This window comes from Lytechinus variegatus, chromosome 12, assembly GCF_018143015.1.
Source record: "Lytechinus variegatus isolate NC3 chromosome 12, Lvar_3.0, whole genome shotgun sequence".
Classification (NCBI taxonomy): Eukaryota; Metazoa; Echinodermata; class Echinoidea; order Temnopleuroida; family Toxopneustidae; genus Lytechinus; species Lytechinus variegatus.
This window is the reverse complement of record NC_054751.1, coordinates 11,055,862-11,072,562: the sequence shown is the minus strand read 5'-3', so window position 1 is coordinate 11,072,562 and position 16,701 is coordinate 11,055,862. Positions and strand designations below refer to the sequence as shown.

General features: G+C 35.5%; 1 protein-coding gene across 4 annotated transcripts in view; it reads right to left on the bottom strand.

Annotated features, from left to right (window-relative positions):
* Positions 1-785: 785 nt before the first annotated feature.
* The window catches only part of LOC121425641 (regulator of G-protein signaling 12-like), a 67,618-nt gene continuing 51,702 nt past the window's right edge, over positions 786-16,701 (bottom strand). For 2 of the 4 annotated variants that reach the window (XM_041621768.1, XM_041621772.1), the window contains 7 exons: positions 16,130-16,150; positions 13,710-13,783; positions 12,724-12,847; positions 11,127-11,217; positions 10,587-10,750; positions 9,733-9,958; positions 786-3,358 (listed from right to left, as the gene is read on the bottom strand). In XM_041621768.1, coding sequence (XP_041477702.1) covers positions 1,647-3,358; positions 9,733-9,958; positions 10,587-10,750; positions 11,127-11,217; positions 12,724-12,847; positions 13,710-13,783; positions 16,130-16,150 — 2,412 coding nt within the window. In that variant the 3' untranslated portion in view covers positions 786-1,646. Of the gene's footprint in view, positions 3,359-7,018; positions 7,073-9,732; positions 9,959-10,586; positions 10,751-11,126; positions 11,218-12,723; positions 12,848-13,709; positions 13,784-16,129; positions 16,151-16,701 lie in introns of all 4 variants that reach the window. The other 2 variants (XM_041621773.1, XM_041621771.1) reach the window with 2 other exon arrangements.

The following is a 16,701-nucleotide window of genomic DNA, read 5'->3' as shown; positions in this document are numbered from 1 at the left end:
TAAGCAGCTTCTTTTTGCCATGTATAAAGAATACTAAGAAAAAGATAGAAAAGTATGGACCTCTGAGAGAAGGATGTTCAAGGCGATCCTTGATTGAGATCGACTGTCTCATGATTACAGTAAATGTAGGTATTTGGACAGATTACCAAGGCATAATTGCTCATTAACAAAGGGACAGCTTTCCTGGTTTTTGGTTTTGTTTGCTGATGTCAGAAAAAGCTGTAAATTATTGACTTTCAAGAAGGTTCAGAACTGCACATCCATTTTCCAGGATCTAAGTGATTGATTTATAACTTTCTGCACATTCAGTTTGTGCATTCAGTTTGTGCAATATCAATGTTTGAACACAAACTGTTTCTTTCAACTCATGGCCTAAGTGGCTATTCAGATGAAAATGAACGTCACATGCCACTAAATTCATTTCTAACCCCTCATCATCCGAGCTTATTTCCCTGTAATGTGATTTTAGATGGTGTAGTCTCTTGATAATTAATAGGATTTTCATGACGTAAAGAAGTAAGTTGTGAAGCTTAGGCGCGAGTAAGAACAAAAATTATTAAAATGTGATGTACAAACACGACTTCACATTCGATACAATTTAAGGATGCTACTTACGCTAAAAAACTGGAAATGGAGAATAATAACTTAAAAGATATTAACACCCCCCCCTTGCATAACAAGTATGACTAGCAAATACAACCGATATTTGACAAAATATTATCATGCTGGAAAATACAGTGAGAAATGTCTCACAAGAAGGATTAAAAACAACCATAAGGCTATGAGCGACCACTTATATATCAAGTATCTGATACCACTAAGTAAATATACAAAATGTACATATAATATAGAAAGTCTGTTAGAAAAGTGTTCACCAGAAATGGCAGATATGTTCTATAAAGAAATATATACAGCATAAACTCTTTGGTAATTCATAAATTACAGGTCATATATGTTTATTCTATCTACAAAATGTCACTATTTCAGAAGTTGTTCAATATTTATTCTGAAGGCAATGAATATTTTTTTTCATTCTTAAAGAACAACCTAATTCATGCAAACTGACATTACATATACATACACACAAAAAAATAATAATTTGCAGTAAAATACAACGAAGACACCCCTAACATTTTATATTTCTCCAGATCTTGAAAACATGCATTAATCCGACTTGACCAAATAAACAATCAAAAGGCTTAATAATGATGGAAAATGGTATAATCATAATACAAACTCATGTGACTCATGTGATATAAAATTCAAATGTGGTTACAAATATATGTACAAACAAAAACTGAAAATAAACTAAACTACTGGTACCTGAAGATTGTCATCACTCAAAAGGAAAAAAAAATTACTGTTTGTTGAACTTATGTACAAATTCACTTTATTTTATTTATTTTTTCAGTGGTTAAAAAAAATGGTGCTGTAGAAATGATATTCCGACAAATCTATGTTATTTTTTCATTGTGATATTGGAACGTCTAATTTAATAAATTTCTTTGTTTTGGGTTGTTGTTTTTTTGCATCTTTTATAAATGCAGCATTTCATTTAAAAAAATACCCCTAAAAATCCTATTTACATTCTTGTTGGAATTTAGATTTTCTTGAGCAAGATTTCTTGGAACTGTATAGAGGCTTTTTTAAACAAATGTGGCCCTTAATTTCCTACCATCCTTGGAGATGACAACCGTTTCTTTGCCTTGCAAACCAGTTCCCTCACTTTCCCCTCCTGTAGCCCCTCCCGAGGCACCAGCACCCAAGTTGTTGGTTTCACCATATCCTCCTTGGTTGCCACCAACAGGAAGCTTGGGTACAGCCCCTTGGGAGCTAGGGTGTGTCCTTGGGGGCTGCACGCTCGTGAACGGCACTGGTCCTCTGTAGCTACGTGGTGCCGATGTGGAGAGTGCGCTTGTTACCTGGGGAGCACTTCCTCTTGGGCCTGACCATGTGGCCCCACGAGCAGGTCTTCCAGATGGACCACTGGTCGGATTGGTTGCTGAGGAACTCCAAGTGGCACTTTGCGGTGCACCCTTTCGGTTCCCTTGGCCAGAGGTTGGTGCGCCCCACAAGTCTTCACTGGATGTAAAGGCTCCATTTGATTGCCTGGTGGACATGTTGCTGTGGTATGCAGGAGGGGGTTTGATGACTCTTTCCTTGGCGTGCACCTGAGCCACATCCGGTGGGGCTGAAGATGTTGGAGACATGGACAAGTCATCAATGTTGGTGGAAGAACCACCATAGGAGCTCCCGTCAGGTGTGGTCGGAAGGGGACAATAATTCGAATAGCAATTGTTTGTTTCAACCTTGATGTCTGGGGAAGTAACTGCAAGAGACACATTGGTGTTGTTGTTATTGGAGTAGGAGAGCTGCCCTGCAGATATGCTCCTGGTGTACGCTTTGGAAGCGTACCCATTGGCTTCCACAACAGGCTTGGGGGCAACGTCCGGGCCATGACCTGGTAGGGTGCATCCCGATCGGAAGGGGTGCTGTATGGGGTATTTTCTCACATCTGGGGTGCTCTGGCTGCTCATCTTGGCAAACCCAGCAGGGCGTGGCTGCTCCACACCGATCGCAGGAGGAGGAGTGTAGTTTGGTAAGTCAGCCTGTATGGTAGTATCCATGTCTGGAGTAGGAGGAGGAGGAAGATGAGTGTCTGAAGAAGTCGACATTAACGTGGTATCCAACAGGTTGGGTTGGTCCATGCTTCCAAATGAACTATTAAACTCCAGTGAGTATGCCGTAGTATTCTGTCCATAATCTGTAGAATCATTCCCATTTAATTGACCAGTGCCATATGCTCGTGGACTCAACTTACTGTCTGGGGTTTGATATGAGCTTGTTCCAGACTGATACGAATTTGCCACTGAGGGCCTTAGTTTGTCTGTAATTGGATAGTTCACATATGCCCCCTGACCCCAAGATGTTTCTCGATAGGAACTGCTCACGACGGTATCATCGAAGCGAACATGAACTGGACTGCGTGGACCAACCTTCCCAAAGACAGCATCAGCTTGATCCTGCGTTGGTATAATACCGTCGAATCCGTCATCGTCATCTTTCATTATGCCTTGCCTTGGAGGTGTCGACTTTGGCCGTAGCTTCAGCGCTTCTATGTCAATACCCTTGAGATCTCCCTGCTCATGCTTTGGCTGTTCGGAAGCTGCATTGGACTGGTAAGGCTGAGCGAGGGCACTCTTCGGACGACTGTCCACAGGCTTAGTGGAAGATGAAGAAGAGGTGGTGTAGGTAGCAGGGACTTTGAGGAAATCGGGTAGCTCTAAGTTGCGTAGTGTGAGGCCTCTTTGGTCATCCAAGCGCTTACCTTGAACTTTGCTTACCATGGCGATAAGATCTGTAGAAAAATTTTGAAGATAGATCAAAAGAATATTAAAGCAACTGGGCCAAAAAGGACATTCTAGGTACATATATTCACTTACAAAATTGAATTCTTTATCCTTAAACTGATCTTTGTAAATTGATGGCAAAATGGCATTTTTATTTATGAAGCTGAAATCAAAATTGTTCAATATCCTTGCATTCAAAAGAATTCAGAAATGTAAATTGCTGTGTTCTTGTTTGCCATCCCTTCAATTTTTAATCTGATTTTAATTCATTTGCAAATAGTTTTACCATTGAAAGCCACTTGTATTTCAGCTACAAATTAGTTATACATGTATTTGCATTATTGTGAGAGATGTATATACTTCATGATACATTTCTTTTATCAAAAACTTTTAGACTTCTAATCAGTTTCAAAATCATAAGCAGTCAGTGATATACCAAATAAAAAATATTTTGAGCATTGCATTTTTCGTGCATTGCACTCTTGAAATGAAACTATTATCTACTGATAAATTTTACTGGTATCTCTGTATGCCTATTACCAAGACAATAATTTGGCTTGTGATAATGAAAATATGTGATTTATCCATAATATTGTCTAAAATGAAACTATGATCTACTGAGAATATATTGTACACATATGAAGAAAGATAACAATATTCTTCAGCAATATACAATGATAAATATTCGGCATGAAATACTAGCAAAATGGCTATATCATTGCAAATAACTTTATAAGTAAAATAAACTGCATGCCAAAAATAAAAATTAGAAATAACAAAAAATACATTATCAGTTAACTTGAAACAAAGTATGTTATTTTGTAAAAGGAAAACAAAAATTGATGTAAACAAAAGAGTCCAACAGTCCACAATGGCCCAAATCATACAGTCTTGATATAAAAGTACAAAAATCATATGAACAAAGCATATTAGTCATTTTCCAAATTCATATAAGGAACTGGGCAGCCACACATGTACACATAGTGGCATGTTTATAGTTTCTAATGCCTTGTTTGTCATTGCCAATACCCTAAAATTATTATTATTGATGGATATCGGTCCAAAGCACTATCCATATACTTCTTTATAATACAATAGGGCAATATTGCGTATATGAATAAGACCTTTACAGGGGTTAAAATGCTGTGATCTACGAGAGCGAAAGCTTTTCAACAGAGCACCATTCACCTAAATCACGAAAGGAAATGATTGCGCAACAACAAAAATGATCGAGCGCATAGGACGAATGCAAAAAGCAGGAACATTTGTTGTATATCAAAGTTGAACAAGGTATCATTCAATTTGTGCAATATTACAGAAGTAATATTGTAGTAATTTGTCTTCGGTCCTATCCCCCAAACTAAGAGCTTTAATTTTTCCTAAAATTCCAAGAACCTCATTCAAATATATTTGCGCAATCGAAAGGATTACATCCGCAACACTGTAAATAGGTTGTGTAAACAAATGGGATATTTCAGATTGCTACAGGGGCAACCAAAACTTGTGATATGTTAAAAGGACTGTCTCACTAGATGATTTCAGTTTTTGGTGTTGGTGTTTTGACCACAAATTAAAGGTGTACTCCAGGCTGAAAATAATATGATTTAAACAGATAAAGAAAAATCAAACAAAACACTGAAAATTTTATCACAATCGAACAAAGTTATGACATTTTAAATATTTGCATTATTCTGGTGGAACAATTCTATGCAAGACTTCATGAATATTCAATGAGCAAATTGATGATGTCATATCCCCACTTGTATTTCATTACATGAAATTATGTTTATTCAAATTTTGTCCACCAAGAAGTAAAAAAAGAAAAATTTGGTTGAAAACTGATTTAATACATTAGATATTCATTGTTGCAACTCATTAAATTGTAAGGGAGACAAATCATTCACACCTGAATGAAAATATGAAATATTATTATGATTTCATGTTATAACATAAGAAAGGGAAAGTATGGATGTGACATCATCAGCCCACCTCACCTAATGGATATTCATGATGACGTGTATATAACCGTTTTTACAAAATATTGCTAGATTTCAAAATTCTACTGTTATCAGCTTTTGATGAAGTTTTAGGCATTTTACTTCACTCTATTTTTCGATATTATTTCCAGTACCCCTTAAGCTGCCTGAACCTAGCTGAAACTCCATCACCCAACGCAGGTGTACAAAAATGTTAAAAGCTCAACACCTCACGAGTCCAGGAACCAGCCTTATTTATATTCAGGTTTAGAGCTGTGGCCAGTGTATATAACACTAACACCTAACTTAAGATCATCCAGTGTACCATGTATGGATATGGAACCAACACAAATGGGGAATATCACAGTTAAATTCTGAGAATAGCACAATTTAGTGAGAATCAATATACATGAGGGAAACAAGTCTATATAAAAGGCTCCTGACTGAACACATATGTAAGCATATCAACACTTCCACTCCTAAGTATTATCACTAAAATTAAAAAACCCTTTAGAAGAGAAAGATAATTGTTTAATGTCCCACTTTCAATCTCCCATCATCATCAAACATTTCAAAAGAGGAGATGAGTAGTAATTGGAATAAAAGTGGAGGCATAGAGCAGGGGGCAGGCTGCAATTAAAAGTACATGTATTCTACACTAAATTATGATGTGTGGTTAGTACATGTATAGCCATTACAATTATTAGCAGAACAGGTTAAGGACACTACACGATCTACTACTAATAAATGATTGAGGGACTAGTACTGTCAAATGGAAATCAAAATGGCTGAACTGGAACTGAAACTGAAATCAAAGAAGACACCAAAACTAATAATTTTGGTATGATGAATGATTAATATATCTGCATGCAGTACCGTTGTATAGGTGCTTGATAGATAACGATAAACATAGTGTTTATTCATGCAGTCTGCAGACAAGACTAGATGGGTGAGGTATTTCTGAACCAATTAAAGAGAGCATTACAAGTTATCATGGTAATAGCTTGTATGTTCTTAAGAGCCAAGCCAATAAACACATTCTTGTATTCTGAACTACGTTTTAACTAAACCAAAGGTCAAAGGTTGTAATTCAACTATAGATAGCCAAATGTAACACAAATCTCTATTACAAGATAATTCATCATCCAGTTATGTTCTCAAAGCCTTAGAGAACATACTGACATAATCTAAACAATACTTTTCATCACCATTTATTAACAGATTCAAGTAAACTAAGAAGAAACATACCTGGTAACTTTGAAACTTACAGCTTCCCTTAATTCTGGACTAAACTTAGAAGACCATGGTTTAAAGGACAAGTCCACCCCAAATAAAGTGTTTATTTGAATAAAAGGAGAAAAATCCACCAAGCATAACACTGCTTTGTGAAAAATAAGCGAAACTTTAAAATGTCATAACTCTCCTATTTCACATCTGATTTTGAGGAAATTTTCAGTATTATGATTGATTTTTTTTCTCTATCATTTCAAACCAACAATTTTCTGGGGTGGACTTGACCTTTAAGTTAAACCGACGTTCAGAATACAGTCTATAGTCTTTTCTGCATGTTACGTGACAGTGCACTGCATTAAACTATGTAATGTATGAGTGTGAGCAGGGCAATAGAGGGCAGCATGCAGGTGTCTGTTACAGTAATCAACGACATGAATGATATACTGAGAGAATTCCTACCAATCATGCCAAGTTGGATATTTATGAGATGCCTTTAGCATCAAACAAAGACTTCTGTACAATGAAACAAATATGAAAGACAATCAATTACTAAGAGAATCTATTTGTAGGAATATATCAAATAAGGTTGTTCACATCATCGAAGGAGTGTCATCTAAAAATTTGACAGATGAATCACAATAAAGAAAAACGTTTCACTATTCTAAATTGTGATGTTAAGAATAGTATACCCTATGCCAGAAGTACTGTACAAGCACTATTGCAATTTGAAAGTCTATATTAATGATCAATATCATCATAATTTTTGCACAGGCCTGTGTAGCAAGATTTAATATGTTACTCTAAACAATTCTGATCTGCTCGCTCATCCACATTTTGGATATGCAGTGAGCTCTGAAACTAATAAATTCTGTTGTATTAATACAGGACAAACAAAAATTTGAATCATTCACAATTACATAATTCTATACGAATAGGTCAATAATACTATATGAAGTTTTAAATGAGAAATTATCTGACTCGATCAAATTAATTCAATTTACTTTGAACTTTCCAAAGCAGACCAATATGTATATGTTGATAGAGGTCAAAATAGGTCTTTTCACACGTAACAATGACTGAGGGGTTTTAGAAGTCCATTTGCATTCAAACCAAAGAGATCTAGAAGACAAGAATATGTTAGTGTATTAGAGAGAAGCAAGGAGTGCAGAAGAATAGGCCATTTTCACAGTGACAATCTGTGTAGCAACAAGGTAATTAGTTTTAGCTTGGGTAGGCCACAATCGGGTTCATACCACGTTATAAGTCATTCTCGTTTTGCTATTAGAAGTACAATTAACAGCAGCTAGGGGTTCCTAAAAATTATTCATACAGATAAATGCCAGCAATGAAAAATGGCCTGTTCAATGTGCTAAAAGGGAAAATGAAAGTAAAGCAATTCAAGTATTCAAGCATGATCTAAGTATTCCTGCTTCCTTTCTCTGAAACCTTTTCCAAATATTTGAATATTCTCATATCGGTTAGGACTGATAGCAATAGGGTGGCAAAAGGAATTCCAGTGGAAGAAGAGGAGGGGGGGTTATAGTTTAATTCACAGGAAAGTTCTGATCAGTCAGTTGGCTAGGGTTTTTTTTTGTGGTCATATATATCCTGTTCCCTGCACTGGTTTTTATGTAGACAGATAGTTTTTAGAAACCCCATTTGAAGTTATCGTTTCACCATGCACAGATGACCACAAAACAGTAAATAAAAAAAGGTGCCACCACTATAAATTCCACAATTCAACATTTGTTGATTACATGTAGTTTTGAAGAAGTCATTTCTCAAATTTGATGTCTTGCACTTTTTAAATCCAGAATGGAATAAATGTGAAATTGAATCAAATTAATCTGAGAATAGGATTTCTAAATCTGGTAACATGCAGTAAAACAAAGCATGCTTTCAAAGTCATAAGAAGTAGAACTAAATGGCACTTCCATGTGTCTGCATGAGTATAATTAAAACAAGAATTGGAATGGTCAGAATTTAGGTGTTTTCCTCCAATTTTCATTACAGTCTGTTTGAAGGTAGGGAATCAAAGCAATGAACTCTGATCTGCAAAGTTTCAGAGAGTGCAGATTAGCCTTGAGCCTATGCAATCTACGAAGGGTTTAGGAAGCTCAGTGGGGTTAGAGCAGTGACCCTTGACTCTTGAGGAAGCCCCTTTTTTGGTACCATTCCCTGCTATCAAGGTTGAGAAAATGGATTCATCATCGACTATCCATAATTTTGGCTGCCTCTCATCAAGATGACTCGGGAGAAAAACTGTTCATTGAAAAATTAATCACTTGTGTTACAGGCTCTCGTTTCATAAAGAACTGTTATAATCATAAATGCACAATTTCTATATAACAAATTTTCTATCTATTTTCAAGAAGATTTCAGTAGCTTTTATCTATTATTGTATTTTTGTTGTTGCAAGTTTTATAAAACGGACCCCAGTTGCTTCTTTGTGGAGAAACGTTCAAACTGGGTATTTGATGAAGATGCATACACTGGGCATAGTTTATGATTCAAATTTATCAATTTGCTTGACCTGGTAGGCGTTTCATAATCCTTTCTCGTGTTCAATGATATACACCAAATTTTAATTGGTGTTGATTTAGAGCCTAAGGAAGGATCGCCAATCGTTCGTATAAGTTACATACGACTATGTTGGGTGTAAGAAAACTGCACAGGGATATATCACATAGTTCAAGATTACCTGTCATTTGTAGTCATTCATAACTTATTAACAGCTTAATGAAACAGCTTTATAGGCTACAGTGTACCAGCTAGCATCCTTTGATTCAGCATAAAATGGATCAATAGGCTCAGTGAGCAGAAACTATTGCTGTCAAAGAATGGGAGTTGATACCGTATGTTACACGCTGATGACAAATCTCAGCTCACATTTATCTGGAAGTTGTCTCCAAAATAAAAACAAGAGTTGTCTCACAAATAAAACGGGAAAGAGAAGATTAGAATTTCAATATCATCCAATGATGACCTAAATTTAACAGCCTCATACATTCTGCCCAACAAAGTACATGACAGGAAGCTGAAACAATAGGAAACTTTGAAGACAATGCACTGTAAAAATTAAGATCTATGAAAGTATCATATTGCAACAACAGCCTAAATAATGTGCTTTTCATCAAATCTTAATGTTTGTTCAGTTCTTAAAACCATCATACCTTCAGTGTCCTTCCCAGTGACCTTGAGGTTCCCTGCAGCTCTTCTTGCCTCTGCCCGTCCCTCAGTCCTACCCGTACCCAGAGCCGATGTAGACACCGATGACGACGAAGGGGGTAGGTTCTTGACCTGGGGTGCAGCCTTTGCTGCTGCCGCTGCAAGGTCTCTCTGTTCCCTCATGGTGTCCCCTCTAGGTGCCTGGAAGGCCGATATGGCTGGTGCCGACACCTGGACAAAGAATATTGATTGAAAATACATGTAGTAAGATCTTGGACATGCGTGTCTACAGTAACTATCTGACAATCCTATTTTCTGGATGACCTTGACGGGCATTACAGGAATATCAAGGGGTTTGTTTAGTGAAACAAATTTGCTCTGAGCCAATCAGATGCAATGAAAGGTCTTTGTTTAACTTTGGTTGAGCCCAAATCATTTGATTGACTACATCACATTACGTGATGTTGAGGTTGGTTGCAAGTAAGATTTAAAAGTACTAGCATATGATATTGGAAGATAAGACCAGAGAATATCCAATCCAAAATTCATTTGATATAGCGCCTTTTCCTTTTGGTTGCAAAGTTTATCATTAACAAAGGTTTGTATTATTGTAAGTTTCTTTCGTGTGATATAAATATCACAAGAAAGAAACTTACAATAATACATGTAGCATTTGGCATGGGACAAATATTTTGGTTACAACAATTATCTTGTTGCTTTCTTTGTGCGGGAATATGCCATCTACAAATCTCAGGATGAAGACTTGATGATTTTAAAACAATTCTCCCTAGATATTGGGACTTTGCTCGAGCTATTCCTTAATGTAACACAAAACTAGGGTCCCAAATTAATATCTCACCTGTGACGTGAGCTTGTCCTTGGCAACCTTGCTGGAATCGGGACGGACTGCTTCATCGTCCTTCAAGTAGCTATCAACGGAACTTGCCCTGGTTTCAGCTGATTTCTGCTTGGAATCACCCGCTGGTCCAACAGATGCTCTCCCTCCAATGCTGTAAGAACCGGCTGGAAAAAAACAGATGGCAGTTGAATTATTGATAATAAATACATCAAGGCTAATACTGACCTGCATACGAAGAAACCTAAATTTATATTTATGAATAAAAAACCCCTAAAATAGCAATTTAACTAATATTCATATGTACATTTCTCTCCTAATCCGATCCTGTAAGTGATGCAGACCTCACTAGGTAACTTGTAAATAGGGGAAAAGCAATATTCACCATACGATAGTGCAGTAAAGTTATCAAGAAAACTTGGAAAATCATATCGAAACAAGAGTCAGAATGGTAAACGTTTGTATTCTTTCCTCCAAATCAAAAATGGTTTAGGTTTGGTGATGTAAAAATGATCAAGAAATGAATCTATAAGAGTGTCTTACCACTGTACTGTTCCAGTGTCTCTATGAGTATCCTTTGACCATCTAGAGAGGCAACTGTTATATCAAGGTCCAGGGGAACTGGAGAGTCACTCTGAAACAAAAGAGAAGAGAGAAATCCAAATTAAACATCATTGCAATTTGATGCTTCTGAGGTGGTATCAGGCGTTGATATAGATGGATTAGACGCAACAGTTTTGAGAGGCCAACTATTTTGCTAAAACAATATGGCCCCTATAATTGCGAGATCTGCAACTGGGTGGTATCATTAGTGTGTTTAACTCTGTTACAGATCTGTTAAAGCAGAAATGTATTCTGAAAAACCAATATACACGGTAAACCTACTTTGCAGACCAAAGTTGTTTTTGATCAATTGCTGATCATACTGGCCTTTAAAATTGTTGGTACTGCTATGCAGGTGAATCAAATGGGTATTTAATTTCATTTGTAATTGATGAACATCAAATAAATCATCCTTTTTAATCTGGTATTCAAGAGCCATAAACAGTACTGACTTTCTCAAAAGCCATTTTCACTGTGTTGGTAAGCATTATTGTGTCAAACCCAACATCAAGAATAATGCAGTCAATACCATGGTGTGCAACCTATAAACCATTGTGATGTAAATGAAACAGGTTCATGTGAAAAGAATAGCTTCTTACTGAGCTATTCCAAATCATGAATTCTTCTATCTGGTGGACCTTATATCAGGGATTTCCATTCACCTGTGATCAAGGAAGAGGCCTATGGTACCAGTTTTGCCTGTTTAATAGGAATCTGAATATGCATCGTAACTTGAAGAATAGGGCCCAACAGATCAAAGGTCATACCTCATTCAAATAACTATTCAATATTCATGGCCCGATGAGATTTCCTCAAGACGTGACCAATTTTGACTAACCTTGAACAAAACCACCTATAATCTTGACAGGTATATAGGGGATGTTCACCTAAGCCTTAGATGGAGGCAGCCGAGCGCACAAGGCCAGGATACAGTGACCCATGTAACCAACATCATGACATCATCATCATACAGCCATGTACAACACAAGACTATACAACATGCCTAACCTCTAACCTTTTCACTGTATCCTGGTCTTGTTATTATCTATTTATGCTGGCCTTTTTTCGCCAGCATAAATTGGTAATGCTAGTGGGGCTGCGTTTTCGACTCCTTTACCATGTTATGCTAATCATTTTGGGGATGAAATTTTTAAAATGTGATAATTATACACTGTCATATAAAATGTAGCAAATGGTGAAATGAAATCTAAATTAATTACAAATTGATACCTTGGTCACAGTTGCTCTACGGCGGCTGTACGGCGAATCGAAAACAGCCGTTTTATTCACTTTTATTCAAACCACGTATGTATAGCTGGTACAAAAAATGTTAAAACGGCTGTTTTCGACTCGCCGTATGGCCGCCGTAGAGTAAATGTGATCGAGGTATGGAATTAATGTCATCAATTCTAACTTAATAAGACGGGTCCTGAATTAGTCTGAGTTCTTATTGCCTACTTGTAAACAAAACTGTCAAATTTACTGAAAAGAGGTAATTTTTTTTCCAATGAGTATTTCAAAATCTTTAACTTCTTACCAGATGAACGACTAGGGCATCAAGCTGTAACTTGTACTTGTATGTAACTGGTCTCAATACCTCAATAATCTTCTTGGTGAGCTTAGACTTCACTCCGATTACTCTCTTATTAGGAAGCTCAATTCTGATGTAAACACAAACAAGAGACAGAAAATGAATGATTTTCATAGTCAATAAGGTAATGAGACACTATGAAGCCCAAATTAAGACTATAATTTGTCTTGAATAGAACAAACGCAAAAGTAAAAACAAGAGACAGAAAATGAATGATTTTCATAAACATTTAGACAATGACACACTATGAAGCCCAAATTAAAAGACTATAATTTGTCTTTTTAATTTTCAAAGTAGAGCAAAAATAGAACAAAAGCAAATGTCGGTCATTTTATATTATTTTATTATTGAAATTCACAGAATAATCCTGACAATGGACTATTACGCTATTGGTAAATTGGTTTGATATATTCTAAATCACTATCATTTCAAAGTAAATGTAATTGAAAATTATAAACAGAACAATTAGAGTTACTTCCAAACAATATCAAATCTTCCAGATATCATTCACAAAGGTGTGACAATACCATGTTAAATTTAAAGAAATGAATGGATTCTCCAAATTCAAGTAAAACAAAAACATATATTACCCATGACCTGGGCATAGAAATCAACATACTTTTTTTCAGAATTTTGTTTTACAATATTCTACAGATTTTCCTTTTCTGTAACCTCTTAGATTATCACTCTAAAATCTCCATGCTTTGAGAAAAAGGCAAGAAAAAAATCGAATTAAAGCCATGGTTCATTAATCATTCATGTGATGAACCAAAAAGTGTATTCTCTCAAATGATCAAAATATTGGAAGGGAAAATCACTATCACGAGGGTTCGTTTATCTTCTCCAAATGGATGCAAGAAAGCATATACTTCTACTTATATCGTGGAGGTCAACATCAGTTTTTATTTTCAATACTAATTATTGAGACTTACTTAAAGACTACTCTCCTCTCGACAACAATCTGCCTTCCAATCATCTCAGTGGCAAGCTGCTCCAAATTTATTAGCTACACAGTGAAAAAAAAACAATACAATGAAGAAAATGTTCATTGTGAAAGTCTAAAGACATCACAAAGAACGAAAACAAAATCAGATTTTGTAGTGATCTAGACTCCTGTCATACAAAGATTGGCGATCAATAACTAAAAATGTTGATGGCCAATCAAGATCACTGTTACATTTACATGTTATTCAAAACACTGACCAGAAACCAATCAGAAGTGTCCTTTCATATTTGCTATCAATAACAAACCTTTGTGTTACATGGCCCTGAATGCAATTGGTTAAAAATGTATTTTAAAAATTGCCTTATCAAGTAATTTTAAGATTATCTACAAAATGTAAGTAGTGAAATGAGGTATCATTAAGTTCTCAAGCCCTATGAAACGAAAGTCATCAGTGCTTGAATTTTAGAGGTAAAATTCCTAATCATTAATATATCTGATATATGTAACTTTACTAGGAACGGGACAATTACAAGTGAACAGGTGAAAAATTTGTGAATAAATCCATAATATAGATTTATTATGGTGAAAATCACAGTACATGAATTTCTGATTTATTTTCCAAAAGCCATGCATTCATCATTTAGGATATAGGGAAACTGTGCACCTTTCCATTAATTTCTTTTTAAAAACAATAAAGTGTTTTAAATGCACAATCTTAATGCAATGCAAATTATGCAGTCCTCAGTTTGCGAAGCATGCAATGGTAATGCTGTATGGAAGCTTCTGCCAGTTCTGAATCTACTTTCAATATAACATGAATATCATAGAAAAATTAATGTTGCTAATAAAAATACAAATGTAGTTTTGTTATGAAATATATCTTATCGGCATCTTTCATAGCGCTTGAGATGATCCATGCTAAAGGAATTAATTTAATAAAGTACATCTGGTAAGTAAATATCTAAAATACCAGCATCTTTCGGGACCTTGGGGTGTGGGGGGTGGAGGGTCTTTTATAATACAGATAAAGAGCTCAAATATTGAATAATATATCAACATAAAAGGCACATAATGCTAAAAGAGAAAGCCATGCAATTTTGAAAGCAGTTCGTGGAATGGCTTAAATGACTGAACAGTGGGCTGTTGCAAATTAGGCAAGAAAATAGTTCAAAGAAATTTAAAAATTGTACCCTCTCTGTAGACTGAAAAATCAATTAACAATATCTTTATATCAACATCTTTTGCAAAGAAAGGAATCAGTAACAAGGCTAATGAGAAGTAAAATGGGAATTGTGATGGAGTGCAGATACTGCACAATCTCTTGACAGAGTATGTAGGAAGAGATATGTTCATAGATTCATGCAATATGGAAATAGATAATATAAGATTGGTCTAAAAATACTGTTGTATAATCTACACGTAGATCTGACTATGACTATCCCAAAGAACTTTAACCAAACAATGGATTGCAATAAAAAGGGACTCACAATAAATTGGATGGTCACAAAAAGGGACAATTTACAGGACAGGTAACAGAACACTTTTCCCCAAACCAACCAAAACTGATACTGAATTACTGATAAAGGATTTTTTTTTCCTAGTATGGGGAAGGGAATACATAATGGGATCAGGGGGAAAACAAATTGATAGGATGGGTAAGGATAATACAAAGGGGATGTACACACAATGTAATACATAGTTTCTAAATATTAACAAAACATTACATTTTCAATACCACAACATAATATGGGATAGGGAATAGAAAGATTACAAAAACATTTTAATCGAGGACGTATGAAAAATGAACATAAAACTCCACAAAAGATGTATGGGTACCTTTGGGGGAAAATGGTTTGCCCATGGATGAAAAACGAGGAACTACCCATCAATCAATAAATTCCAGTTGTTAAGCACATATTTTTCATTTCCAGGCACACAAGACCCCCCCCCCCCCCCGCGAATATTAGATGTTGACATGACAGGCATTCAATTATTGGAACACCTACAAAGTTCATGAGATGCTACTTCTTAAGACCTTGATACTCATGATGAACATCTACGTCATTTTACTGTTACGATAACAACTAATGCTTTACCGTTGAGAAAGTGAAAGAGAACAAATTATGCAGATAATACAAAAATAAAACATTTTGATCAAAACAACAAAACAGAAAAACAAACCCAACTGACTACATTCTTAAATAATGATATATAGCAGAAAGCAAAACAAAACACACAACAAAAGGCATAATGATGCAAAACATATCCCTCCACCCTGATCCTGTCAAAACAGAATTAAGGAATGCCAGATATCGCTAAGCTAGTTGGCAAAGCTTTGAGGATGATTAATAAGCTGCAGAAGCGGAAGCTAAACAAGCTTTATATGTGGTAATATAATTATTATACCTTTTGCTTAACTGATTCAGTCTGTAAGAGAAAGATATAAAAATGCAATTTCAAGAAACCAATATCCACAAGTAAAAAACACAACACACTTTAAAATAAAAAAAAATGAATTGCCCACTTAAACAGGTTTCATACATAACATCAGCATATAATGGTCATGGACAATCAAATTGAATAGAGGGCTTAAATGTGTATATCCCTGGCTATTTGATTTCACATAATAATATTTGAAACACACCATCTTGCTGTGATCATTAAAGATATTGCACTTTAAATCTGTGATTTTTCATTTGATTGAAGAGTGTGTTGAAATAACATTCCAAATGTGATAAATTGAAAATAACAAGGGGAGAAAAAAATGTGTATAAATATCATTAAACTGGTGGTAAAATCAGAAAAACGGATAAGAATTATAAAAAAAAAGAAAGAGAAAGATAGTAAGGAAAAGAGAGAGTGGATTTAAAGAATGAGAGAGTGATATATAGAAAAGATAGAGATGGAGGGACCAAGAGAAAGAAAATGGAGAAACAAAGTTTGACAAAATGAACCATCAAAGATTAGGTTTAGAATCA